This window comes from Balearica regulorum, chromosome 14 (assembly GCF_011004875.1).
Source record: "Balearica regulorum gibbericeps isolate bBalReg1 chromosome 14, bBalReg1.pri, whole genome shotgun sequence".
NCBI classification, from domain to species: domain Eukaryota; kingdom Metazoa; phylum Chordata; class Aves; order Gruiformes; family Gruidae; genus Balearica; species Balearica regulorum.
The window spans coordinates 21,400,043-21,427,413 of record NC_046197.1 but is presented as its reverse complement, the minus strand read 5'-3'; the positions used below and the strand labels follow the sequence as shown (position 1 = coordinate 21,427,413).

The window sequence follows — 27,371 nt, the reverse complement described above, 5'->3', positions numbered from 1 at the left end:
TTGCTTAGAGCATGTTCACCCACACTGCGCATCCCTTGATGGCTGGATGGGAATGATCTTTGTTGGCCAGCACAAGCTGAAGCTCTTCCTGAGCCTTCCCCAGTCTCCCTGGGCTGTGAACAAGCAGCGTTGGTGTCTCTGGGTGCTCAGCTATACAGCGGGGATAATATTTATCCACCTGCTGTGAAGTGCTTGGGTGTCTGTGGTCCTCTGGAAGGAAAGGTCCCTGACCTGCTGCCTGTGCTGCTGGTTCTGGATCAAACCACCAGCGTGCTGGACCGGGCGCTGCTTTGAGAAGGCTGCGGGAGCTTCGGGCAGCACGGCTCACGGTGTGGCGGGGATGAGCACGGGGCTCCAAGCCCCTGTGCTTGGGAGCAGGGGTCGGAGGCGCTGGGTAAGTGCTAAAGCCCCTGAAGGCTGCTGAAGGAGGCTGTTTCTGCGGAGGCTGTGCAGTGTGCTCGGCTGCAGGGTGACTGGTGTAATTGTCCCGTCACTGATGGCAAAGCACTTACATCGAAAGGCCTTTACTCCTGATTCACTCCTGTTTTCCTGCTGGTGCCCGAGACAAGGACTTGCCCTGCCGGGTTATGTTTCCCTTGTGTTGCTGGAACCAGAGTGTGTTTTCGTACCGGGGGTAGGTGCTGCCCGAGCCCTCCAGCTGGGCGTGCATGGCAAGCGCAAGGACTGAGGGGCCACCGATGCCCATGGGTTCAGGGCCGTGTCTGATGGCAGGACCATGTGCAGTCAGTTCTTCCCAACATGCTGCTGGGTGATGAATCCTGCCAGTCCCACGCTGAATGCCCCAGGCAGCCCTGTGTTTGCACCTCTGGAGGGAGGCCTGGCTTGCAGCTCAGCTCTGGCTGAGAGGAGGGAGCCACCAGCACCCAGACCCCTGAATGTCCGCTATAGTCGCTTAGAGGTGCGGCTCCCTGCGGCAGTGAATGGGGCTTCCCACTAGCAGTGACTGTCCCAGGGACACTGCACCTACGGTGTCGGATGTGTTCAGCACTGGGGGTCACAAGAAGCTCTGGGTTCCTGTAATGCCTCTTCCAGAGTGTGCAGCATGGGGGTCTCTGCCCTGGGACAGCCCCTTCCCCTTTGGGGTCATCCCTTAAATACGGGCCAGCCAGCCACCAACCCGATTGGCTGACACCAATTACATGTGGGATAATAGGAGCATAATTACCCCATTTTTGCTGCTTAATTAGCTTCTCAGATTTGAAGTGCTCCGTCTACTGGCTTCTGCGAGCCGAAGGACTCAGATCACGTTTGTAAATGCATTGGGAACTGGACACGATGAGAGAAATTGTCTAAGAGCTTTATGTGCTCTCCCTCTTAGAATATTAATTTTATGACATGACCTTCACCCAGCTCAAAAACCAGGTGCTGACTTTGGTGCGAGGTGCAGAGCGGTGTCATGGTAGCACTGGTTTCCCTCCCCGCGCAGAGATGGGCATTCAGCCGAGGTGTGCTCCCACACCCTGCAATTACGTGAACCCGGTTAGTGCAGACGGCGATGGCCACCGATTGTGTTGTCTCCTTAGTTTGATAAGTCTGCAAGCACTCCTCAGGAGAAAACTTCTTTCCCACGTAAGAAAACAGCAAGGTGGAGTCAGCTGTGTTTTCAGAGTGACAGTGGCCTTTCAAAACCAGTACTGGTCTCAGGGATTGCATCAATTTATGAAGTAATGATTGGCACAACGACTGGCATGAATTCTTACTAATTTACATATGCATTGAAGTGCACTGTTGAGAAAGATGGTATTTCTCTTTCAAACATACGCAATTAAATATTTACCCTGTTGCGATCTCCTCTAGGCCCAGTTAGTGCCTCTTCTAGGCACCCCGCTCCCATGGCTGCCAGGTTCCTCGGGGAGCGTCTGCAATGCTGCAAAGTGGCGTCAACTCCGGCACGCACCGAGGGCGGTGCGGAGAAACGGCCCGTCTCGCTGTGCCCTCTGATGGGTCCGTTTCCGTAAAACACAGATCACGGCACGCAGGGAAGCTGCACAGCAACTCAGTCTTCCAAGAGCCACGGGGATGCCCACGGCCAGCCCTGTCCCCTGAGTTGGGGCAGTGGAGCTGAGTGCACGTTCTGCCACCAGAGCTTCTCCGCACAGGCTTCTCCCAGCATCGTCCAGCAAGTCAGCGCGGCAGTGACAGCACTGCGCTAACGATCAATCAAGCAATCAATAGAAACCATTCTTACAAGTTTAAAAGAAGTGTTGTTATCTAATAATATATTTAGCAGTTAAAAAAATTAGTCTAGCATTCTAACCCAGACTAGTAATTAGGAATATAGATCTAGTGCTCATGGATGTGGAGGTAAAATAAATGAGGTGAAGTAAGTTTTGTGCTGAGCATAAAATCGGAGGTTTGATTCAATTATTATTAACACACTGCTTAGGTCCCACAGAAACCTGTGCACAGGGGCTCTTAAACCCATTCTAATTGAAGCAAAAATCAATGGAGTGGAAAGTGTCCTGGCTCTTCAAGAGATGTCAAAGTATATAACATGGTAGACACCTGGGGGTTTGGAAAACAGTGACAGCTACAAGCTGACCTTTGGCGAATTTAATCTGCAAATGGATTCCTGCTTAGGACGGCTAATGCTTTTAGTTATTGTAAAGGCTCATTCCTGGATTTTAAAAAGCTGAGAATAAATGGATTTCATGATGCAGCTCCTATGCACATTGCATAACAAACAGGTGGCTTGTGGATGTATTTAAATGATACGGTGTATTGAAAAACTTTGCAGGACTTATGAATGCATAATTATAATTCATGCACAATAGGGAGAATCATTTTCTAGTTAATAAAGGAAAAAGGACTTAGCGCTTGTTAAAATGGAAATACACTGAAAACGGAGCCTGCTGAAAAGAAAGGGAAGGAGGTTGCTGATTTGTGTTTATGCATCTTAAATAATATTCATAAGCATTGCAGGGGCTTGTTATTCAGATGGGCATTGACTTTTGACTGAGGCTTGCCATCTGAGATCTGAAGGGAGGATGTGATACGATAATGTTTGCTTATTAAAAATCTGTCTTGTCTTTTCTGGAGTTGGGATTATTTAAGATAGATTGCTCCTGTGTCTCACCCGGCATACACAAGCGCACACCTGCAGACAAACGCACATTGTAGGCAGAGGTAATGTGATTCCTGGGTGTACTGGTTTGGTTTAGTTTTAACCTTTCTTTTCCTGCGGGAGGTCCGTACCCTTACCTTCCCCTTGGAGGCAGGAGGCTACGGGCGCAGAGCCAGCAGCACTTCTGAGTCCTGCTGTGCTGTGTTCGGGTCTGGTCTCCTGCGCTGTGGCGCGTACAAGGAGCTACCAGCAACACAGAAGTTATTTTTAAAGTACGGTATTACTGCCATGACTCTTTCTGGCCTGCAAGAGAGCTTTGGTAAATACATCTCTGTGCTTTGCCGTGAAACCGTGGCCGAGTCTTGTGCCTTCTCACAGCGAGTAAATTCAGACTAACTGGTGGAGCTTGCCCACTGCAAGAGAGCAGCGTCAGCCACAAATACAACGTGTTTGCTTAACTTAAACATGTGCCTGGTGATTATAGCAAGGAACTCGCATTCCAGAATGATTCAGTGAAGGCTTTGGGCATGGAGACTTCAGGCTCATACCTGTCTGATAGATGCTTCTGGCTTGTCACATCAGCAATCCCCGTATTAATGAGTGGCCTGTGATGGGACCTGGTTGACTGACAAATCCTTGAAGTTATGTATGTGTATGAGTAAGTGCCAGAGTTCTGCAAGGTGCAACTTTACAATGCCTTATATCAACCTCCACATGACAGCATGTCTGAAAGTGTCCTGCGAGGCATGCAGCTGAGAGCCTGGGAATTCACCTTTCCTCACAAGGTCACGGCACGGGGCAGAAGGAGCTTTCCCTCTCTCTTGCCTCTCGTCTGAGAGGATCCACACGCTCCTCCAAAAGATGTGCGGCGGTGCTGCGGTGGCATGGAGTGCCCCGTCCACAAGACGTGCATGCTGGATGTACTGGAGTCCTTGAGGCTTCTTGCTCAGAGATGCTATCTCCTGTGCTTCCCTGAAAAAAGCTGCTCCCAGGGAGGCAGTTCAATCTCAGCAGAATAATAACATAGGCCGTAAAATTTTGCACCTTCCCAATGAGATTTTAATTATGATACCACTGTTAGGAAATCGAGCTGCAGCGCACCACTGTATTTACAGTGATATCCAGCATCTTTGTCCGTTCCCTCTGCATCCCTTATTTCCCGTCTGGTCCCAGTAACAGTAACGCTCCCTGCTGATGTGGCACTGGGCTGTCAAGATAGCTCCTGTGCCATGGAGCAGCACTCCTTCAGGCAGGAGCTTCCCCGGGGGCAAGGGTGTCCCCCCTCGGCAGGAGCATCCCCGGGCAGGAGCATCCCCGGGGCAGGGGCAGCGCCGCGCTCCTCCCGCCCGGGACGCGCCGTGCCCGACGGGGCGGGCAGAGCGCGGCGGCGCCGAGCCGAGCCGTGCCGTGCCGTGCCGTGCCGTGCCGTATGGGAGGAGCCAGCGGGCTCCGCCGCCCCTGCGCCCCCCCACCGCCGCCGCATTTCGCGGCCGGCCGCCGCGGAGCAGGGCGCGGGGGGGGATGATGGATCCGCGGCTGCGGCTGCTGACGCCCCGCGCCCGCCAGCCCGCCGTCAATGGAGGAGGACGTTGAGACCCGCAAGATCAGCAGCAGTTTCCTGCGAGACCACAGCTATGCCACGGAAGGTGAGCGAGTGCCGCGGGGGCGGCGGCAGCCTCTGCCCGCCCGCAGCAGGTGGGGGCCGCCCCGCGCCGGCCCCGGCATCCGCCCGCATCTTCCCCCGCATCTTCCCCCGCGGCTCCCCGCGCTCCCGGCCGCGCTGGCGGGGCCGCTGCTGGAGCCGGGGTCGGGCACCTCTCCCCTCCGGCCGGGCCGGGCCGGGCAGCCCCGCGGCGGTGGGTGCCGGGGGCGGCGCGGGGGGTCGCGGAGGGTCCGTGCGGGCTGCGCCGTGCGGCTGACCGGCTCCGGTGACTCAGCAGCGTCGGACCCGCTGAATTCCCACCGCCCTCCCGCCGGGGTGGGCTCCCCGGAGCCGGGATTGCGGGGTCCGGCCCCCCCGCACGCTGGAGCCGCGGCGCTCAGCCGGGCTGGTCCCTCGGCGGGCGCGGGGGCAGCCGCTCGGTGCCCGGCTGGTCGCTGCCGAGCCGGGGAGCCGGGAGCCGCCCGCAGCAGCCCTGGCCGCGGAGCCCGGCCCGCCCCCCCCCCCTCCCCGCGGCGCCCGGAGCCCCGCTCCTCCCGCCCTACCGGGGAGCCGAGGGGTCGGGGCCGAGCCCCCCCGCCCCGCCTGGCCCCTCCGGGGAGCCCCCCCGCGTCTTCGCCCGGCGCTGGGCTCCTCCGACGCCTGGGGCGGCCGGCGGGAGCGGGGGGAGCCCCGGCCCGTCCGCCGCCCCTTCCCCGCCGCAGCGGGGCCGCTGCCGCTGCCCTGGCCCGACCGGGCGCTGCTGGGGGCTGCGGGGCTCGCCGGAGCTGGGGGGATGCGGGCGGGTGCGATTTCAAAATATGCTTCGTTAGCTTATGACTGCATTAGTGGCTTCCGCAGGTAGCCCGTGACTGTAGCTGTTGGTAAGGTTAGGAAATATGACAAATACTAGTGCAATTCTTGTTACAGAAATTAAATAGTTGTCTCAGGGCTATTTTTCCTACAAGCCTCTGCAGGAAGAAATATGTATTCTGACTTGTGTGTTGCAGAGGTGAGGAGATGCCAAAACTGTTAGACTTGCATAATGTCATAGCCCTGGCTAAGCTTATGGGTGCATTTGGAGACGATTTCCCGTAATGGCTCAGGGAGCGGAGGAGACGGTGTGGCCATGTTCAGTTCAGGCATCGGAAAGTGAGCTGCAGACTGCACATGACGCTGCAGCCTGCCACAAAGAGGCAGGCTCCACCGGTGGAGGTGGCGATGGAGGGACGGGGACAGAGCGGCGGCTGCCTCTGCTGCCGATCCTGACAGCCAGAGAGCTGTTGACTTCACATCAGCTCTGTCACAACCTCCTTTTGCTCCCTTACCTCAGGAGGAAAATGCAGCTGCTGTAAAGCAAAGCCAAATTCCGCCCCCCCCCATCCCTCCCAGTAGCACTGACCCCTTATGTGAAACTTCAAAAAACAGACTCCACACTGGAGAGTCTGAACGGGCTTATTAATAGCTTAATTAGTAGCTGAAGAGGCTTTCCCTTACTGTTTCATTCTCCTAAGGCTCTAGAGGAAGCCAACATAGGACCAGATTTGGGGAATCTTGGCCCACATGGCTAAAGGAGGGTTTATCTAGAGGGAAAATCTGTGGCTTGATATGGTAATGGAAAGCTTTGGGTACCTGGTGAGCCACAGAAAATTATCATATGCAAGTCGAGTTGCTTGTGTGTAGCTGAAACGTTAAGTGCTCGGTGTTGACAACCCCCAGAGGCAGGGGAGGTGATGCCGCGGCGCATCCCTGGCTCCGCTGCTCTCTTTGGCATGTCACTGTGGGGCTGGGTGGCAGGCGGACACGCGGAGGCCACGCTTGCCTCCTCATGGCCAGTTTGCCAGCACGTGGGTGGAGGGACGTTTCTGGTGGGTGGGATGGCGTGAGCCGGTGCTTCCAGGAGGGTGGTGTGGCCAGGATGGGGCTGGACTGGTACTTCCCAGTTGCCTGGCTCGCATTGCCTTGTGCTGTGGGCCATGGAAGGATGGATTTGCCATTGCTGCATTATAAAAGGCAACTGCAGCAGCCAGCATATTAAACAATGGGAAGGTAGCTGCCCTGTCGTGACCTGCTGAGAACTCGCTTTTCCTGGTGCGGAATGATGGAGAGCTGAGATGAGCCTGCAGTGATTTCAGCCGGTGGCACCGGGAGGTCTGGGGATTTTCCAGCCCAAGGTTTCAGTGGTAAGACCCAGCCCGTCTAGTAATCCATGGTGAATTTCCCCAAGCTATACGCTGGCATTTTGAGATGAAGAGCCTTGTGTGTCATACTAGGAAACTGTAGCAAACCTCTCCATAGAAATGAAATAGCCAGAAGTGTTAGTGCAGTAGGTAACCAACTAAGCCAGGGTGATCCCTGTTGCTGTGGCAGGGCTGGCGGAGGTACACGGGGGTGTTTAATGGCTGTGGATCAGCTGGGAGCGTTTCTCCACCTCCCGCCCTTTAGGACTTCTGGGTCTCTGTGCAGTTGTTCTGCTAAAGGAAGGCTGAATGTACTTTGAAATGGTAGATCTTGCTAGTGTGGAAAAAAATTAAGGAAGATCATTCAGTTTTACTTTTTTTTCTACATGTGAAAGCAGCATATGCCTAAAACGATGTGGTTGGTAACCTGTCTTCTGTTTAAAAAAAAAAAAAATCCTTCCAAATCCTGTTCAGAAGACTTGCTTTGGAAATGAAGGTGTCTCTGGTGTGTCAAATGAGGGAACAAACGGGGTTATGTAATGTGGTTTAGTGAAGTGTTGTTGTCACTTCAATAGGTCTGGTATTTTTATGCAAATGTGGGGTGAGGATGGTATTTCAAAAGCACACACTTGAATGCCTTGTTCTTGTGTGGTGCTCAGAAGTATTGCTAATGAAGGAAATGCAGCCATTGTGCTAATTCGACTTTAGTTGCCAGGAAATACTAAGTTGCTGAGATGTGGTGCGCGTCCCCGATGGGGTGCACATCCCTGGGGGTGGTGTCGCGGGGTTCACCCCGCACAAGGAGCCGGCTGAGCTGGTTCGGGGCGGTGCTAGGAGGTTGTTCGTTGGCTCAGACCTCACAGCGCTGCCCCAGAGCGGCAGGTCTCACCCGAAAAATGTTCAGAAAATATGCTTGGTTTGTTCTGCTGTGTAAATCCACCTTCGTTCGCAATTCTGCTGAGTGCCCAGTCAAAAGTAGGACAAATTTGGGTTATTTGAATACAAACAAACCGTTTGAGTAGCTTCCACTTTTAGATGTGCTTGCTAGAGATGTTGAAAGGCCCTTCACACCCCCCCAAGTTGGCCCATTTCCAGTGGTTTGCCCCAAAACGCTTGTCTCCTGACATCTTCAAGCTGTGGGTGTGACCTTTGTTGTGTAGCACGGCTGTCCACCTGGCACATCTGAGTCGTCTTGGTGGCTTATGGTTGGGTAAATGCCTCAAAAAAAAAGAAGGAATGGCCTGAACGCCCTTCCTACGCTCCCTGCCCTGATGAGCGACAATCATGACTGAGCCCGTGTGCTCACGGCCGTGAGGCCATCAGGGCTCAGCCCAGCGGGACAACGCCTAATGAACAAGGGTGTTTCATGTCTGTAGACACCCGCTCCACTGCAGGGCAGGGTCTTTGAGGGAGGAGGGATGCTGGGCGCCATGTTAGCCCGGGGAAGGTGGGTCCCTCTTGGGGCAGGTGGGTATGGTGGCAGGGCTGGCTTGGGGCTGGGGCCAGGCTGGTGCTGCCTGTCCACCACCTGGGAGCAGGGCCGCTGTGCACATCTCCTCTCGGGCGCCTGGCTGGCAGGGGTGGGATTCTCCTCTCCAGCTCTGTCCTTACCCCCTTGTGATGCTGGGCTCCCCACAGAGAGCCTGCAGGGCTTGGCCCCGCAGTAGCCACGGTTAGGTGACCCTTTTGTGTGGAGACGTATCCCTTCCCACTGGTTTGCAGCAATGGGCAGGACAGTCTCCTCTCCCGGGAGGGCTGCTCCCACCCTGGGGCAGGCACCAGAGGAGTCTCTGGGTGGGGTGTGCGTTCCAGGGTGTGCGCTTTGGCTGTAAACGTAGTGCAAATGCCCCCAGGCCCGGCGATGGCCGCAGGCGATACAGGTGTGGGTGCTTCCCTGGCACCCGCAGTTCCCAGCACGGCACTTGGAGGAGGAGCGGTGGCCTCACCAGTGGCCACTCCGGGAGGTGGCCCGTGCCCAGGTGGTTCTGCTGTTGGAGGAAGACCCTTGGGAGGACCCTCGTCCGACAGCCATGGTGTGGGCCTGCTGTGGGGCCAGCCCTGTCCTGGGGCCGTCCTGTACCCCGCAGTGGGCACCCCATCTCCCGCTGGCTCTTCCAAGGCCACGTTTCCCCCCCGGGGCACAGGGCCGAGCCTGCTGGGGCTGCATGGCCTCGGGGACACGCCAGCTGCTGCTGGGTGGGAAAGCCACGGCACTTTGCAGCCGCTGCCCGGCCACCGCTCGGCTGGTCCCCATGCGCCCCTTTTCCTGGGGCGCTGTCTGATGCCCCAGCGAGTCTTTAATCTCCTTGAGGAGTGTTTCCCAAACTGAGTACATCTTGCTGTTGACAAATCTATCATTAAGCATTTATCTCCTTTTCCTAGTTTAATCTCGTTGCTTCCAGCTGTAACCCCCTTGCCTCTCTCTGTCATTGCCATCCCGCCGTTATCCCCGCTGTTGTGCTGCGGGAAGGAGCTCTGATGCCAGTGGCCCCCTGCCCCGACATGGGGGATGTGGGCCACCAGTCCCTGCACCGGCACCTCGACCGGGTCTTTGGGTGCCCGGGAGCCATCGGATGTAGTAAGCAGCCTCCGCGTATGGCAGAGGGCAAGTTCAGGCTCTTTTGTTCTGTTTTGGGGAGAGAAGCAATCCATGCAGTTAAAACCTGACCAGTTGGTCACAAATTTCCTCAGGTAGCTGGGTGTGTGTCCGCTGCCCGGGGGCTTTCCCAGCCCTCCCTCCGCCTGCCCTGGGGATCGGGGCTGGCCCGTGCGGCCATGCAGCCCTTCCAGCCCCTCCGCGGGGAGCACCTTCCTGCCTCGTCCTTACACCGGCAGAGTTTCTGAAAAAGCCCGGGGCTGTACATAACCCACAGCTTGGGTTGTGCTGTGCTGGGTCTAAAAGCTTTTTCACTTTCTGGGTCAGTTTGCTCAGAGCTCTCTGTGGCAGCACCAATGACTTTTTTTTAAATTTGTGTAGTCCCTAGAAAAGCATCAAGTGAGGTGTTTCCCCCAGCGCTGGGTTCAGGGTGAAAGCTGTCGGGTATTTTTGTTGTTGTGAATGATGTGAGTTGCTGTTTGGGGATCATCTGGATTGGGATTTAATTAATCTGGGAACTTCCTTGAAGCTGTTGTTTTATCACATAAGTACACTGCTTACGAAACACAGTCTCATCCTTTATGCTTTTTATTCATATACATGTGCTATGTTTAGACCTCCCTTCTTCTCCCTGAGCCTGTGCTCCAGCTGAGTCGGAAGGACCCACGGACACGTCTCCTTCTGTCTAATCCAGGGATCACTGCGAGGAGAGCAGTGTAACTCAGCCGTTTGTAGTGCACTGCGTCAAAGCCGACTTGGGGATACTTTAATCCAGGGATTAATGAGAGAATAGATGTGCCTGGGGACTCTCTAATCCAGGGATTACTGAGGGGACCGGGAGCAGGTAATGATGTGACTCTGACCCACCACAGATGGGCCATGACAGCGCCCGGTCACTGGTGATGGCATCTGCAGGGCTCGCGCCCATCGGCAGGGTACAGGACTCAGCTTCTCCCCCTCCCCGTATCCGTGCGAGGACCAGGTTGGGACGTGCTCCCGCTCTGACACCAACAGCAACGTGGAGCGTTCTGGCCTTAAACCCAGTGGTGCCCCTGTCCCAGTTGCAGTAGGGGCCCATCTGCTCTGGGGACCAGCTGCATCAGGTCGAAGTCCAAGGGCAGTGTTGCCCTCGAGCCTGGGGCACGCTGTGGTACTGACAGGGCGAGCCTCGGGGTGCCGGCACGGGACAGCCTGATTCTCAGGTTTCCAAATGGGATTGTGGGGCTCGGTGAAGTGGTGGTGGAGACCCCAGGGGTAACACGGTGACTTTCCCCATGCCCGTCCCGTCCCCTCTGTGCCCACCTCTGTTTTGTGCCTTCTCTTGGATGTGCTTGCTCCTTAGCCAGCTCCCGTGGTGATACCTAGTCTCTATAGACCGCTGGCATCTCACCAGAGGGCTTGTTGGGTACTTGGAGTGATCTTTCTGGGTCTGAGCGACCTTGTAGTGCTTGTGCTGCCAGCTGCAAGAAGGCTGGCAGGTGATGCAAAGTGTTTGTGCTCCCGCTCTGTCCTGCAGCCGTCGGTGTGTGTTGTGGCAGGGTTCTCCCTTGGACCACACCGGGAGCTCCGGTGGGGAAGCTTCTGAAGGTCTGGTGGAGCAGCAGTCATTTGAAGGGGAGCAGCCTTGCGAAACTTTCCCATGGGACAGTCAACCCTTGTGATCTTTTATCATCTGCAAGAAGAGACTGGACAAGGTCACGAATGCTGTCAAGGTTCTGGCTCAGGAGGCCCCTAAGCTGAACGTTGTTAGAGGGTGGGAGAACATTAGTGGAAACATGTTACATGTTTGCCCTGTTCGGGTGCATCTCCTGTTGTCCACTGGAGACAGGATACTGGGCTGGATGTGCTTTTCATTTGACCCATTATGGCCTTGCCCTTTGGTTCTTGAGGTCGCTTGTGTGAACAAGAGTCTGCAGGGCTCTGCCAAACCCCTGACGCCTCCTCGCCAAAGAGCTGGCGAGGTCCTGTGCCTGGAAAGTCAGTAGGTGGTTGGGCTTAATGGCAGATGCCGTGGCAGACCAGGTAATCATCAGCTACCCTAAACTCTGGGAATCAGAGCAGAGGCGCATCCCTGCCAGGGGGCTTGGTAGTGGTTGGCTGTGGGAATAAAGGTTCGTGGAAGAAATCCTTTGAGAGTGTAAGTCCCAGCTGCTGGGGTTGCTGGAAATGCCACTGGTGTGGGCTGGTGACTCCCGTAACCACCGTGAGAGGTGTGTGCTGGCTCGCGCAGAGGTGACATCCGCAGAGCTGCGCACACGTAGCAGAGCCGAGGCGTGTTTTCGTGGCAGGATGCTGATCAGGCAGGTTAAAAATAGCAGCTGCTTCCTCTCTGCTCCTCCTGATCTCGGCTGTGACTGGGAGCTGGAAGCGCTTACGCCGATGTGCTGAGCAGGCACAAAGCCCCAGCTGCAGTCGGGGCCGGTGTGGGGCTCCGGTACCTCAGGGAGTGTGCCTGGCAGTGCCACACAAGCACCCACCGCCACGGGGCCGGAGCAGGGATCCAGGGCGGCGAGTGATGGCAGAGCTGCTGCACGGCAGGTCTGTCTGGAGCTGGTGGGTAAACACCAAAACATCCACTGACTTCTTGTCTCAGCATCTCTGCATAGCATTGCTGTGACTCCCGAATGCCTGGCAGCCCTGTGCAGTGGCAGCTGAGCTCCTTGCAGCCCTTCCAAAGTCCCTGTGAGTTAAGGGACCTGCGTCTGCCATGCCCTGGAGCCGCGGAGTTGGGGCACAGCAAACCCGGGACCAACCTGGGCATGCTGCGCCTGGCCCCCGCTCTCCTGGAAAGGGTGAGGTGCAACCATGGCCATCCTGCCCCAGCGCCTGGGCGCCGGAGACCAGATGTGGAAACACTCGGCGCATTGTTCGTACGTTGTCAGAAACGCTGTGCACAGCTTGTGTGCCTGCCGCCCTCCCCAGTAAAGGCGTAATTGAGCCATTAGAGTCAATGTCTCCATTCAGAGCAGTTGTTCCAGCACCGGTTGTTATTTTTCTCCTGATGCATTGTGAGCCTGATTTCTTGAGGGGAAACATTTGAAGGGACTTTGATTGAGCGGTTTTGTTCTCCTGTAGCAGCTGCACTCATGGACGGAGCAGGGAACGGTACTGCTCCTCTTGCACCATGCTGCTGGCCTTTGAACCGCTCTGGAAGCACAGGCACAAATTAGCAGGACCTTGCTCAGCGTGGCAGTGAGCGAAGGGAGTCCTGGGCACTGTTGTCATGCTTGACATCCTTGTGTCGTTCCCCATCAGGTTTGCAGTTGCATCCAGCAGTTAACCGAGTTGGGATGATCTTTTGCTTTTCCCTCGACAATTGAATATGGCAGATGGCTCCTGACCTGAATGAGCTGCAGCCCCTCTGCCTGCTAGGCACGGCATGGGCAAGCAGAGTAAGGCGTCAGGTGTGAAACAATCTGAGGTAGCACCCTACATGATAGCTTTGCCTTTTTCTTGAGGCTTTTCTACAACATGGGTATTTTCCATGAGCAGTGCAGACTTTATGCCTTCCCTGTGAAATTTATGCCTGTCCCTTGAACTTAGGACAAGTTCAAGCTTGTCCTAAGCCCTTCGGTCCTCTGAATCTGTCCGGTGGCGCAGTGTTGCCTGGTCTTGGACCCGGGTTTCTGTCGGGAGCGCTCATGCTGGCTGGCGGAGGAGCACGCTGCCTGTCCGTGCGTGTGCTGGAGGATGCCCTGGGAAGTTGCACGCACCTTGTCTCGGGGATGGAGGCTCTGCCGAATTCGTGAGAGGAGCCACTTGGCCCCTGCCTGGAGCCCAGCCCGGCATGTGTGAAGGAACCCGCAAAGCAGCTGCCCCTGCTCGGTGTCGTACCCGCTCCAGGTCAGCGCAAGACCTCCCGAGAAGCGCTCGGCCCGGGAGGCTGGAGGTGGAGCAGCCCTCGAGCGGTGATGCACCGGCCTGCTGAGGGGGCTGAGGGGCGGCCCACCATACTCCTGTTGCCTTTTAGTGCGCAGCCAACGCCAGTGACAATTGCCGGGAGGGAGGGCTGGGGCTGCGGCCCCCAGGCTGTGTCCGCTGGGAGCGGGGAGCGAAGCCCTCCCTGGCACAGCAGGTCCCAGGACCGGGCAGGTGGCTGTGCGATTTGGGTGGATTTTTCTGTTTTGTTTTTCAATCTTTAATTGCTTAAGCCTCCCGCAATCAAGCCCTCACCACAGCTTCAGGTCACTTTGTTTCGGGGTTGGTTGCAAAGGATGTTGTAGTACTTTGAGGTGTGATATGTACCTTGGGAAGAAAGAAAAATGCCAAACAGGTTAGGAGCTTTGTCTTGCAGCCTCGTGGGGGGTTGCAGGAATCAGGAGTCTGGGCAGCAGGGCTGGGGTGGAGTGGAGAGTCGTTTCCAGGCGGCTGGCGTATCCAGAAAGATCCTGCCTCCATTGCAATGCTGTTTGTCTGCATTGCATGGAATTGTTCTGCAGCCTTTTTGTTTCCTTTAAAAACTGTTTCCTCGCTTGCTCATGTGCAGCGAGTCAGCTGTTCAACAGTGCACGATGGACCGTCTCTCCTAATGCTGTGCTAAAGCAGATCCTGTGAATGGGAAGGTAACTGAAATGGAAACCAGAAACCAAAATAGACAACTAATCTCCCATTTCAATCTTCTCTGTCCTGCATTTCAGTTGATTCCCTAGTGCAGTCATAAAACACGACCATTATCTCAGGTTCCCGAGTATGCAAACAAATTGCTGTGATTTTCCTACCCTTGGATCAGTCCGTATCCATATTCTCTGAATAACAATAAAACGTTAATGGACATAAAGACTGTTATCTCCCTCATGTCTATTTTGTCATTGGAATAACAACTTTAAATGTTAAGAGTGCCGAGATTTATAGATGCCGTGCCTGCTCAGCAAAAATAAATCATCTTCCATGGTGCACATTACCATTTATTGCTGCTACATTATCTGAAGCCAGAGTGGGTGTTAACCCTGTGATAACATCCTCGAAGGGGACTTTAAATAATTTTGCAGTTTAATTTAAAAATTCTGTTGGCTGCCTGGTTTGATCTGCAACTCATTTTAGTGCAGGGGTATCAAAGTGGAAACTGTTCAAAACGCTGATAACAAGCTCCCCAAGAAGTACGGCAACGGGAGAAGCCCCGGATCCTGGAACAGGCACTGTTTGCGCTGCAGCTTCAGTGTGCCCAACCTTGCACGCGTGGCTTCCCGAGTGTGCTCTTTTCCCAGGTTTTGTAGGCTTTGGAAGACCTCTGGGTTTTCAAGCATCATCTTGGTGTTTTCATTCTTGATATAAAAGTCCTCAGTGACATAGACATTGATAGCAAGACAGACGTATTTCGGCCGTTACTTAATGCGTGACCTGAGCCGGCGTGGCCCTGCCCTCACCCAGCCCTGGCATCTGACCTCCCTGAGGATGGAGCGGTGCCGCGGTGCAGCAGTGTGGTGACAGCCAGCTTCACGCTGGTGTTCCGTGCCCAGTGCCGGACGCTTCGCGTGTCCCTTGCTCGGACCGCAGCTGCGTCACGGCATCAGTGCTCCTGCCTTCGTGGAGCCCAGGGCAGCGTTCAGGACCGTGCCCACATGCTGCTGTGTCACCAGGCGTCCCAAAATGAGCAGCGCGGCCTTGGTGGTGAGTCATTAGGCATTTCCTTGCGTTCCCTTTGTTAGCTTTGTGAGTAAGGAAAAGACTGTCATGAAAAGCAACCTGTCTGATGAACGCAGGCATTTGACCAAATACCGAGTACCAGCTATTGATAATTCATTTCTGCTGCCAGTCTCGTAGCAGTTACCAGCTGATGAGCAACATTAGCTGGGATGACAGATTGCTTCACTTGCAGGCTGAGTAAATTTTACCAAGTGAGAAGGGGAGGGAGGTCAGGGGAGAGCAGAGGAGCCAGTCCTTCCACCCTGCGTTGTTTACAGCGCACGCTGATGACTCTGTCTCACCACAGAGCTCAGACTGATGGGCGCCAGATGCCGACCGGCATCGCGGGGGGGGCTGTAGCTTGTTTAACACCTGGCTTCTACCCATTAAACTTGCTCAGATGCACGGTGCAGAACACTCAGTGCTTGTACTCTGGTGTTAGCAGTGCAGCTCCTGCAAAAACCTACTGCTAGGAAGAGCGCCCATCTCTAAGAGTGGCATTGCAGGGGCATGGCAGCCCTACGGAAGATGCCTTGAGAGCTGCAGTGTGCAGGCGTGGGGCTGTTCAGCCAGCATGAAACTGTCTGCAAGAAAATGAGCTCTGCTTCTTTGGGGTCCCTGCTCTGTTGCTGCCTGATGTGGTGTCCGGAAAGTCAGGTGTGTGGCGTGACCCTCGAGGCAGGAGGGGAGCACCAGCGACGGCTCTCCCACCGCTCCCCTCCTCCTCTTGGGGCACGTGCCTGCTGCTCCCAATCTGATGGGAAACCTCTGGAATGGCTGGGGGGACTACTCGGAGGGCCCAGCTCCCTCTCTGCGTGGTTTTGTCACCATCCTGCTTTATGGGTGCTTAGGAGTCCATTGAGAGGCCACGCTGCTGGTGTCCAGCTTTGGCTACTACTCTGCTTTAAAAGTGGGGATAAAGCTGTGATAGAGCAGTGAACAACCCAGATGCCCCTTCAGCCCTTCACGCCTGTCCCCAGCTCCCTTCTGCGGGGCTCAGAGAATTTCTTTCTCTTTAGCCCCTTCATTTTAGGGGTAGCGCTTCCCGATGTTCTGTCGTGCAATGCTGTTGTGGGTCCTGGGTGCAGACAGCTGGGCTGTACAGCTCCCATGGGCTCTCTGAACGTCAGGATGAGAGCTCTGCACTGAGAAGATGAGGCACACTTGATGTTTCCTGAGCGAGCGAAATAGATCTCGTGATTGTTGTTGGTCTTTGTTCTGCTGAGACAACAGGGTTGTCCAGGGGAGGGGGGAGGTTGTCACCCAGCCACCTGCAGCAGGAGATGATCTTAAGCAAAGTGTGTTAGTGGGATGCACGATTCACATGAGATGTAACAAAAGGGAGCAAAACATGTAACACTTTAAATCTGAATTTTCTGAATGCTTACAGGTAGATACATATAAAATGAATTCCTTTCTGAACCTATGTGTATCAACTGATTTCCACCTCTCTGGCAGGTAGAGGAAGCCTCTGTTAGGAGCAGATTATTTCGTGACTCCTGACTTGGGACCTTTGCACGTGCTGTTTCGGAGCAGGAGATGCAGCCTGCTGCTGGAGGTTGGACATCAGCAGAGGTCAAAGCTGCTCCGACCTCGGCTGGCAAGCTGTCTGTGGAAATGTGCGTCTGTGTGGGATCAGGGGAATGGAAGAGGTAGAATTAGAGAGGTGGTTTCTGAGAGCCCTCCCTCACAATCCCTAAATAAACTTGGCCTTGGTTGCAGTAGGCAGACAGACCCTTAATTACAATAACAGCATGAGCAGCGTTGCTTTGTAACTGGTTCCCCACTGGAAATTTCTGGCTAGCAGGAGTGGTATGCCAGATGTCTGCTTGTGATTGCCTCTGGTTGTGACGATCAGTTCGGGGGTAACGCTCTCAGCTGGAGGACACAAACAATGCAGGTATCCAGGGGTGGCTTGGTTTGTTTGCCTGGCTTCTTGGCAGAAGCCAGAGTCCCATCGCATAGGCCCATCAAAATCTTTGCAAACGTCTCTGCAGCAATTACCTTCTGTAAAAAGTTGTTATGTTAGAAGGTGCTGGAGCACGTCTCCAGTGATGTACTGCTGAATTTTGGCTCAGTTTTGGAGAAGGTGTCCCTCCACCTCAGCCTTAGTTGTGATCTCTGGGCTCGTGCAGCCACCAGACCCAACGTGGTCTCAGTCCACTGAGACGTGGCTGTGTCCTGCCTGGCTGGAGTTGTGCAGCGATGGGGTCCTGTGAGTCCCAGGCATTTTACTGGGCTGGAAAACACACTGAACGGTGCTCTGAGGTTGTGATTTTTACATCGCTATGCTCTGTGTGTCGAGCCTGGGTGGTGGAAGCGAGTTGGAGGCACAGTGCTGTGAGGAGACTCCAGACTGCTTTCGGCTGAGGTGAGAAGCCCCCTCTCAGCCAGCCTGGCCCAACGCTGGGCAGGCTGTCACGCTGCTTGCACCCGAAGGAACCTACTGGTTTGTCACATCCAGCAAAGTGCAGCTGGAAGCCCCTCTCCCCCAGTACCAGCTAGGTCTGAGCTTCCCTGCAGCCAGAGCGTTTTGGTTATGGAACCTGTTTCATACTGTTGTTTGACACTTTGTAATATTTTCATTAGGAGTCCTGCAAAATACAGCAGCTTGGTGTTACTGATGAAGCACCTCCAGCTAATAACAGATTATTAAGCTTTTTTCAGCCATGGAAGTAATGAAGAAGCATCTTTTTTTAGTCATTGGGCATAAAATTAAAGTCAGAGGTCAATACTTGTGGCACTAACTGGTGTAGTTCACCCAAGACCTCGTAGCTGGGGCTGTCCCTGGTGTCAGTGGAGCCAGGTCTGAGTCTCCCTGCAGGTCTCAGGTGATCAGGATTCAGTGTTCGCTGCCAGCGCGATGCCTGTTGGGTGGGACTGGTACGGGGATCCAGCCCGAGTCACGCACGCGGGAGTCCGCATCCAGCTGTAGCAGCTCCTGGTTCTCATCCAGCGCTCCTTCGCTAGCAGGTCTCACACCACTTCATACGTGAGAGGAGGCTTCTTGCTCATATTTTACGGATGTGTTTACTGACTCTTACCCATTAGTGCACCTCCAAGCTGGGCACTGATCTTGGCGATGCTGCTTTGAAGCTAGAGCTGAAGTCTGCAGCGTTACCGTGTTGGTATGGGGCTCTTAGGAGGAGACAGCGAAGTCTTGTTGTGTTTGGACATTTGATCTAATGTAAGAACTTTCTAATTAGGATGTTTATGAGTTAATCACATGTGACACTTTGTTTGCTCCCTGCTGCAAGCCTGAGATGTGTGCGAGGATGTGGGGAAGTAGATCATCCTTTTTTTTTGGCTTTGTGTCACCCTAATGCATTATCTCCATCTGGTTGTCTCCTCCCCGCTCGTGTCCCTCAGCTGGAAGTAAGTGTGTACCAGTGGCTATTAATAGCTGAATCCTGCAACAGTCTGCTCTTGCAGATGGGATTCTCAGCTTCTGAAGCCTAAAACTCATTACAAATAAAGCGATGCGCTGTGTGGTCCTTAACACAATTAGGCTTGCTATAAGTTACGTTCTCAAGGCCAAATGCCGTTTGTGTGTAAGGTTGCCCGTTAGCGTCCGGGCCCGCAGGTCCCAACCAGCACATCCCCTCGTTGCTCCCACAGCTGACAATACGGATGCAGCTGCAGCGCTTTGTCACCAGCATTGTCTGTGTGTTAGGTACAGATGCGAGGTCCTGGTCCCCGCACCTCTGGCTGTGCGGTCCTGATGTCCCGCGAGGTTTACGGCACCAGGACGGGAGAATTGTTGCTTGACAGCTTGTCTGCGCTGCTGGAGGCTGCTGAGGGCTTTGACTTGTCGCCTTTCCAACCATCTCCTGGAACAGCTAAAACCAGCCAAAGTGCAAGTTGCCCTCTTTGCACGAGGGTTTTCTGTGTGGCAGGTAGAAGCCATCTCTCCCCTTCTGATGGGGTGTTTCACCTGTGGGAGGAGGCAGAAGGGCAGAGGAATGTTCACAAGCATTTCTAGGGCTCCCTTTCTCAAGGGATGAGCAGCTGTGAATCCAACAGCCCGTACAGCTAAAGGCGGTTGGTGTCTTCACTTGCCACCTTGTGTGCCCGTGTGCTTGAGTGCACACGTACGCGCTTGTCATTGCCGCTAGTAAACCCTCTCGTGCTTGCCGGGCTTGGCACTTAGTAGGGAACGGGGAGAGAGAAGATAAACTGCCTTGACCTGGGAGCAGTCGGGAGGGCGCGTGGGAGGACGCACTGTGCTCAGTGCGCTTCGGACAGCTGAGGGGGAGCAGGTACGACTGCGGTGAGACCATCCTGCCGTTGGGTGGGCAGCTGCAGGCAGCGCCGGGCGGCCTCGCGAGGGGCGTGCGGAGGGTGCGGCAGGTCAGCAGACGGTGGTGTGTGGTGATGGGACAAATTCAAAGCTGTGTGGACTTCTGCATTTATCTTTGCTGTGCTTGGAGTCTTGAGAACTCTAGTTAATTTTATTCCCCAAACTGCATTTTGCCTCATCTTTCCGTAACTGTGTCAACTGACAAACCCGTGATGTTATTCTATAGATCAGTCATAGATCCATCACTTGAATTTCACACGTCTGAGCTGCTCAGGAGCCTGGCGGGCATCCTCACCCCGCTCGCACGAAGGCACCTCCATCACTGCTCCTTCTCGGGGGGCTCTGGCCCTCCCAAGGCAGGGGTGACCATCTCAACTGACCCGACGGCAGGATTAGGCCATTTGCCTCCACAGTGGAGCAAATAATGACGTGACTCTGCCTTCACGCCGACAGCTAGGGTCTGTCCTCTCATCGGCTGCCAGGCAACACTCCCAACCCTCCTCCTCCTTTGTTCGTTTGCAAAACAGAAAAAACAGTATTTCCCTGCTTGACGTATGACAAGTTCAAGGTTCCAGTACAACAGTCGTGAGCTGCCAAAGCAGGAGAGGTGAATGTGTTCCGTAAAGTTAGTCTATGAAAACATGGAAAAATCTAGGAAATCTATGGAAATCCTTCCTGAAGGGGAGTCAGAAACTTTGCAAAGTGACCGATAATGCATAATTCAACAGGATTTCACCTACTGTGGCTGTGAGCCTCACAGAGTTTCTCTAGTGTCGTAGTCACCGCAAACAGGAATAGCTCAAAACACAGATGTGATCTGGGCAGAAGAAATAAAGTCAATTTGTGGTTTCGGCAGCTGTCCCGCAGGGGTTGATGTGTGTAATCCCTGATTGAGAAATGACAATTTTGCTAAAATTTCTGCTGTCTTCTCAAATGGCAACCTGTATGTTTTACTAATTTCCCATCCAAAATAGCAAGCTTCTCATCTGCCATGTGTTAGAATAAAATCTTCTGTAGATATGGGAACAATATAAACCAAAATGAATTTCGTTTTGAAATGAATCACAGAGGGCCGGCTGAGCCCATCGCCTGCATTTGATTCAGCAAAACCTCTCAGCGCGGAGCTTGTGCAAAGCCTCCATGTTGGTGTGAGTCCTGGGGGTCCCAGGGGCACCGGATGCAGGATGAGGCCGTGGTTTGGGCGCTTGGAGCTCGGGCACGGTGGGCTCCGTCCCAGCGCTGGCCCTCGCCTCTCATCCGCCAGCACAAACCCCTGCCTTTGCTGGCGTGGCCGCTGGTGCCTGCGGTGGTGCCGGGTGTGCAGATGGTGCGGTGGGGACCCCGCGCCCGAATGGTGGGGTCTCAGTGTCGTGGGGGAGCAGGAGCGTGGCGCTGCCGGCTGCACCTTTCCCCCAGCCGAGAGCCCGGCCATCCCAGGGAAGGCCATCGCCGACCCCTGCGGCTGGAGCGCCGTTTGAAGCAAGCTCTCCAGCGTTGCTGAGGTCGGGCTGCGTCCTCCCGGGTTACATCTGCCTTTCTCCGAGGGGCCAAGTCCTGTCCCTGGCAGAAAGGTGGGGGCAGTTTCTGTTGGTGGGGGCTGCTGCACCAAACCTTACCATCGCCCCTTTCCTGCACTCAAACCTGCCCTGTCCCAGCTCCTCGCGTGGTGGCACGGCCGGCGACGGACCTGCCGCTGACTGAGCAGCAGAAGAGCGGTGCGGGGTGAGACGGAGACCTCCTTCAGAGGCAGGAGGAGGGACTCTGCACAGAGCTGTATTTAGAGAGAAACTCCCAGAAATTGCTGCAAACTGTGCTCATGTCTGGTGTGCTTCCCCTTGCCAGGGACCCACGCAGCCCTGGGAACCAGAGAGGCTTTGGAGTTTTATTCTTAAAGGCTTTGTTTCCTTAATTAAAGAGAGAGCTCTGCTCTCTTATTGTAAGACAAACCTGCTGTTAAAACTGCGAGGTTGTTTTTAGATTCATTTTACCTCTCCTTACACTTTTTGGAGGAAGGTGTCTCCCTAGGGATGCTCGTGGCCCCGTGCACAGGAGGCATCCGTGTCCGTCAGGCCGGAGGTCCTGCCCCATCTCTGCACTTGCTGGGGGGGTGAAGCATCCTGCCCAAAGTCTTCGGTGTGTTTATGTACCATGGCTTGGCTACAGGGAGCCACCACCGTGGTAAATACGGCCGCAGCAGTGTTCCTCTCCGAGCAGGGGCCACCGCAGCTGCCTGCTCCGCTTCATGGCTTGTACGTTTGCAAGGTGCTGGCGCAGCTAGGCTGAAGAGTCTGTAGCTGTTCACTTCGCTGGCTAGAAATGATCGTCAGGACTCCAGACAGGAGACGTGCCCTGGTTTGAAGTGCCACCGTACAGCTGAATTCCTGACTTTTGTGGCACTTTGTTCTCTATCTTTCGAGAGCTACTGCCTCACCAAACCTCTTCCTTTCCTTGCAATCTGTTTCTGACAACGTGTGAAGTTATTGACAAGGTGATGAAATCTGGTGGACTAGGATTTGCCAGAAAAAGAAGGCTTTTTTCCTCTGCATATGCAGTCTCAGGCCTTCAAATGAAGCCACCCCCCCCGTAAATCCCGTGTACCGGGTTCAGAGAGGCGGCTGCGGGCAGCGACCGTCGGGCTCGTGGCCTGTGGGGCCAGCGGTACCTTCTCAGGACATGTGCAGGCCTCTGAAGAGATGCGGGTGATAATTAGCACAAGAAAAACGCACCGCGATACCGTCCTTGCGAGTTCCTCTCCATCGGGTGCTGGATACCGCTCGCCAAACCCTGTCCCTTCTGCTGGTTAGGATAAACCTGCAGCAGTGTTATCACCTGGAAGGAGGAGTAATTTTCAGCGCCGTTGTACAAAGTCAGTCTCGATGCATCTGTGCTGTATCAGCCCGGCGTCCAGGAGCTTTGTGTCGTGGTGGGTGGTAGCGCTCAGGGATGGTAACGCAGACACGCTGGTGGGAGTCAGTGCTGATGAGGACTCCGCAAGTGCTTTGCCATCCACTGACGGACGTGACCTCTTCAGTGAGGGTAGTGGGAGAAAATACGAATATGGTCAGACGCATTAAATGGGAAGATGCTCCCAGTGGATGATGACGCTAACTCATCCAGATGAAGCTTTTGGGAACAGTTTGTTGGGAAAAATCCTGTCTTGGCAGAGTGCTTGGAAAGACTTTAATTCTGCAAAGTTAATGTTTGCGTTTAGGTGGCATTTATTCTTGGCTGTCCTGTTGCCCTCGCTTGTCCTTGTGGAGATGCCTCTCTGCAGCAGGGCTGAAGCGCCCGGTCCCTCCGTGGGCGCTTGGGGCCGTGGGTGCCCTGGCCAGCCCGGCACGGCGGGGGACTGCAGGGGTGGCTCCTTCTCCAGCCCCTTCCAGCAGAAACAGGGGCTGTGTTTCCCGGTGCAGTTTAAAGAGTCTCTCTGCATGACAGTACATTAAAATAGAAGCTTGTTTTAACCATTGCACTCAGTTACCTCCAGTGTGAGAATGCTAATAGACAGCTTGGTTAGGCTGTCAGTTTTAGCTTTTGTTATGCTCTTGGCAGTGCTATCTGGAGGCTGGAAGGCTATTTTAAGTATGTTTAATTACAGTTTTTTCTTGCTTAGTGAATAGCTGCTGGTACAATTACTAACCTGTAGAGAAAAATGTTAAAGCAGTTGGGAAATATTGAAGGTGTTCTTTTGTCCCATCCCCCTCCAAAAGATGGGGAAAACAATATTTATATTTATCAGCAAGCATTGTTTTCTTGGCTAGCAACGGTTTGCAAGCAGTTTACTCTGTGCATTTCGTTTACTTTCCCAAAGCCATTGATTTTTGCAGCGTTGCAATTAGAAAACCAGAAGCCTATAAAATGATGTTATTCCTATATTTTAAAATGGGGTTTCGGTCTCCTGCTGTCTTTTTATTGGTTTCCCCCCTTTCCAGCCCTGCTGAATGTTGCTTGAGTCAGCATGTTGTAATTGGCCTGTGGAGATCCAGGTCTTGCTGGTATCACTTGAAACCCAAACAGCTTCGCTACAATTTCACCGTTCTTGGGCTTCCCGTGTAACAGAACACGCACACACTCCTGAGCAGCCCGTACTGCAGCTGTATTGACTGGCAGCACTTGGCTAATCACTTCCTGTAATTAAATTCTTCACTAGGAATAAAGTTAATCTTCTCAGAGCATGTAAAACCCGACGCACAGCCTGAGCAGGCAGAAATGCAGTTGTTTATAGGCGCCTTTATCCAAGAGTAAAGGGTCCGTTCCCAAACCAGAAGCAATTAGTATGATTAGCTATTCCTTGTCCTGAGCCAATGATATATAATAATAAATTGTAACTGATACCGCATTCTTCTGCTGCAGATTTCATAGATTTTCAAGGTCGGAAGGGACCATTTTGCCTGTTCCCTTTCACCTCTGGTAAGACGCAGCTCTGCTCGAGCCCCGTCCATCTGTGGGGTCATCAGTTCTGCCTGTCAGGGTGCTTGGGACTGATGTGGGGGTTGTTGGTTTTTAATTTTTTTACGTTAACATTTTCTCAGCCCCAGGGTGATCAATAAGTTTGGCAGAGAGAAATCGAGGAGACTTTCCCCAACTCTTTTTCTCTGTGTTTGTGTAAACACATTAATAAACTAATTGACCAAATCCTTGCTGGCTGGCGGAAGCATTAAGCTTGCTATGGGTAGCTGACTTGAACCATATGGTTTGGTCCCAAGGCTTCTTTGGGTTTTTAGAAGAGGTTCAAAAAGTGCCTATTTGCATCATCTTGAAACATTGACATTCCAAGCACAAATAGTTTTGCATAATTTATTACACTCACTGTAGCTTTGCTCATACTCTTAAGTTCACCTTCAAAGTACTGCATCCTCACTCACAATTATTTATGTGCAGCAAAACAAAACAACACAACATTAAGCTCCACCCAAGCATCGCTGTGTTTTGTTTGATGGAGAAACTCAAAGTTCTTTCATAGTCATAAAATTTCTTGTTCATTTATTAAGAGCGAAAGTCAAAATAAAAATAACCTTTCCAGCAGCCGTTAACATTTGCCTTTTCTGGAACTTAGACCATTCAAAATCAAGTGCTTATGGAAAGCAAGTACGTGTTACCTGGATGATGCCAGGTACTTGCCATCAGCTGTTTAATTTGGACAATTAAGGTATATTTGTCAGTTCTGCTTTCATTTAGAGTGAGATCCACTTGCCAGTTCTCACACATTGTCTCAGTGCAGCAATATTTCAGCTGCAACCAAAGTCAGGGAGTCAGGGATATGACAAGAATATTATTTGCTTCCCCCAATTTATTTGCACTACAGCACTGGAAAGGTACCGTTCACCCCTAGAGACTCATAGCTAAAAGGGTCACCTTTTGCCTTGCTTTATATTTGGGAGACTGCCTGTTGCCCTGGGATCCTCGTTGCTCCTGTGGCTCATGAGCAAGGACAATGCTGCTGCTGGCGTGTTGGGTAGCGGGCGGCGTGCCGCGCTCCCACTGCGCAGGACAAGCCGTGCGGGCAGCGGAATTGGGACTGGTCGCACTGAGCAAGCCGTGGGGTAGTGGAGGGATTGCCCTGTTGTCTTTGCAGCAAATATTATTATATCTAAAATCAGAAATGTAGGTGAAATGTGCAAAAATGCCCCAGTCAGCTGAGTGCTAAGGGTCCCCCGAAAGCGAGACTTCACCAAACCTGCTTCACCTGTGAAATCTGGTTTGCCAGTTGTTAGGTTCCCCTCCTCATGGTCCTGGGTTTCCTGCTGATCGATCCTGCCCCAGCTAACAGACTATCATGGAGAGCAATGGGGACTTGCTCTCATGATCTGCATCCCTCCCATCGTTGTGTGGATGCTAATGAGGGGTACCAGGGAGACGTCAACCATTATGATAGACAGGATCTGAATAAATCAGTGCGCACGGATCATTGAGCATCTTTGTTGTAAAACAAATGGCCTGTGGTCAGTTAATCATATAAAGAAACATCTCCCAGACCTCCTGGCATTATTCATAAGTCCTAAATCCTCTTGCAGTTTCATAAACAGAACATCTGTTAAAATATGGAGAAATTACAGTCTGGAACAGTTGTTGGAAATGTGGCTGCCGCAGATTGCGGGGGAAAAGGAGCGAGAGATTTCTTTTGCAGAAGGCTTATCTCTCCACCATTTGAACCCTCCTTTTCTCTTTAGCCTGCAGGTCTCTCTATGCCGAGTCTCCCTTTCTTGCCATGCCCGCACAGCCCGCTCGGGTGCCATGCGAGCCCCCAGGCCCCGCAGAGTCCACGCAGCCGGGGCTGGGACCCCGCTTAGTCGGGCACCCCCACGATGGGCAGCGTGTGCCCTGGGCTGCTCATCTGGGGTGCCGTCGTACGCGGCCGACGGCTGCGTGACCTTCGGTGCGATGTCGTTCCCCCAGCGTCGCAGCCGATGGAGCGGGCTGCCTGCGGGCTGCCTGTCACCGCGGTGTGAACGAGGGCTGGCAGCAGCCCAGGGCCCCGTGCGGCCTGGTACGTCTTGGCATTGCTCCTTCCATGTAAACGTGGCGGTCTTGGTACGGATGAACCGTCTTTGTTTCCTGCCCTCGTTTCTCCCCCCGCTGCAGAGAGAAGCTGGAAGGTCGCTTGCTCTGGCAGTAACTCCCTGAAAGTCTGTCCACCCTCTCCTTAAGTGCCGTCCCTGCTGCTCCCGAGGCGAACGCTGGGTGAGCGGGAGCGGCTGCCGCTGATGGGGCAGTGGGAGACACTCTCCATGGCTGCAGAGACCCCGCTCCATGGGGCTGGGGCTGCCGGCGGGTTTCCCAACTGGCCGTAAGCCTCGTGCAGAGCCGTTCCCTCGTGCAGAGCCGTTCCCTCGTGCAGAGCCCTTTCTGGACCAGAGGTGGGAGCCGCAGTTGGTGCCTGGGGGGCTCGAGCCGTGGGGTGCCAGCAGCAGCGCGGCGCCGGGTGCTCTCCTGCTGCTGGGTGCGAGTGGGCTGGGGTGAGCAGAGAGACGTGGGGGCCTGGCAGGAGGGCAGGCAGCCCTGTGAGAAAGGTGGGGGGAAATCAGGCAGTGAAGGAGTGAATTTGCATGTGGAAGCAGCAAAAAAGGAATCAGAGAGGGTGAAAGCTAATTAGCAGATCAAAGGCAGAGAAACCAAGCCCCAAATAAAGGGTTTGGTAAAACAGAGCTCTCTGGAGAGGATTAAAAATAGGTGTTAATAAACCAGGGCTGGGCTGTTCAGCCATACAGTGGAAACGGAAAAGAAAATGCTCAAGGGAGACTGGAGAGCTTCCTCGTCGCAAGCCGCCTTGTCTCTGCAGTTGGTGCCCAGCAGCACCCAGGCTGCCCCTGTGCAGAGGGCTTGCCCCCACCCGGCTGCAGGGCACAAGCCGTAGCCCTTCCGCCCTTCCAGCGGCGCCACTTGGGATGGCACTGCCTCTGGGCCCCGCGCCGCAGCCCTTCCCACCCTGAAAATCAAGCGACGCCTCGGAGGCTGCCCGCCGCTGGAAGGGCGAGGCGCAGCGGGGAGCGGGGGGTGCCAGGGCGGCGTGGGGAGCTCCAGCTTCCCCAAAGCGCCGCCCGGGTTTCACAGCGTTCTGTGGAGCAGCCTGCAGGTCTGAGGCCCGGGCTGTCAGACGGATCTCCTCTCTGCTGTGCTTACTGCGGAAGCGCTCCTGGGGACTGGCGGGCCATTAATTACTAGTAGCAATTAATCCATGGGGGCAGCCTGGGCAGCCAGTGTCACGGTCCATTTTGCTGTTGCAAAAACAAGGGGTGTGTATTAGAGCAACCGGACCCTCTGACGCGGGCTGGTTTGGCAAAGCCCTTAAACACCAGATCTCTCATTAACTGGCAGAATGTGTGCACCTTTTTTGGTAGAAAGTCACAGTTTTCACCTATGTTTATCTGATTCTACTTTAAATTGCTTTCAAGTAGCTCCCAGCCACGTTACAGCCTCGCTCGGGAGGAGAAGCTGCCTTTGCATAGAAG

The 27,371-nt window shown here is 54.1% G+C and overlaps 1 protein-coding gene across 2 annotated transcripts in view; it reads left to right on the top strand.

Moving 5' to 3' along the window:
• PPP2R2B (protein phosphatase 2 regulatory subunit Bbeta) overlaps nucleotides 1–27,371 on the top strand; it is a 101,440-nt gene that overhangs the window by 27,702 nt on the left and 46,367 nt on the right. Inside the window, exon 1 of one of the 2 annotated variants that reach the window (XM_075766394.1) lies at nucleotides 4,550–4,731. The exons of the other annotated variant lie outside the window; for it this stretch is intronic. Coding sequence (XP_075622509.1) covers nucleotides 4,662–4,731 — 70 coding nt within the window. The 5' untranslated portion in view covers nucleotides 4,550–4,661. Of the gene's footprint in view, nucleotides 1–4,549; nucleotides 4,732–27,371 lie in introns of those variants that run through there. 2 annotated transcript variants of the gene reach the window in all.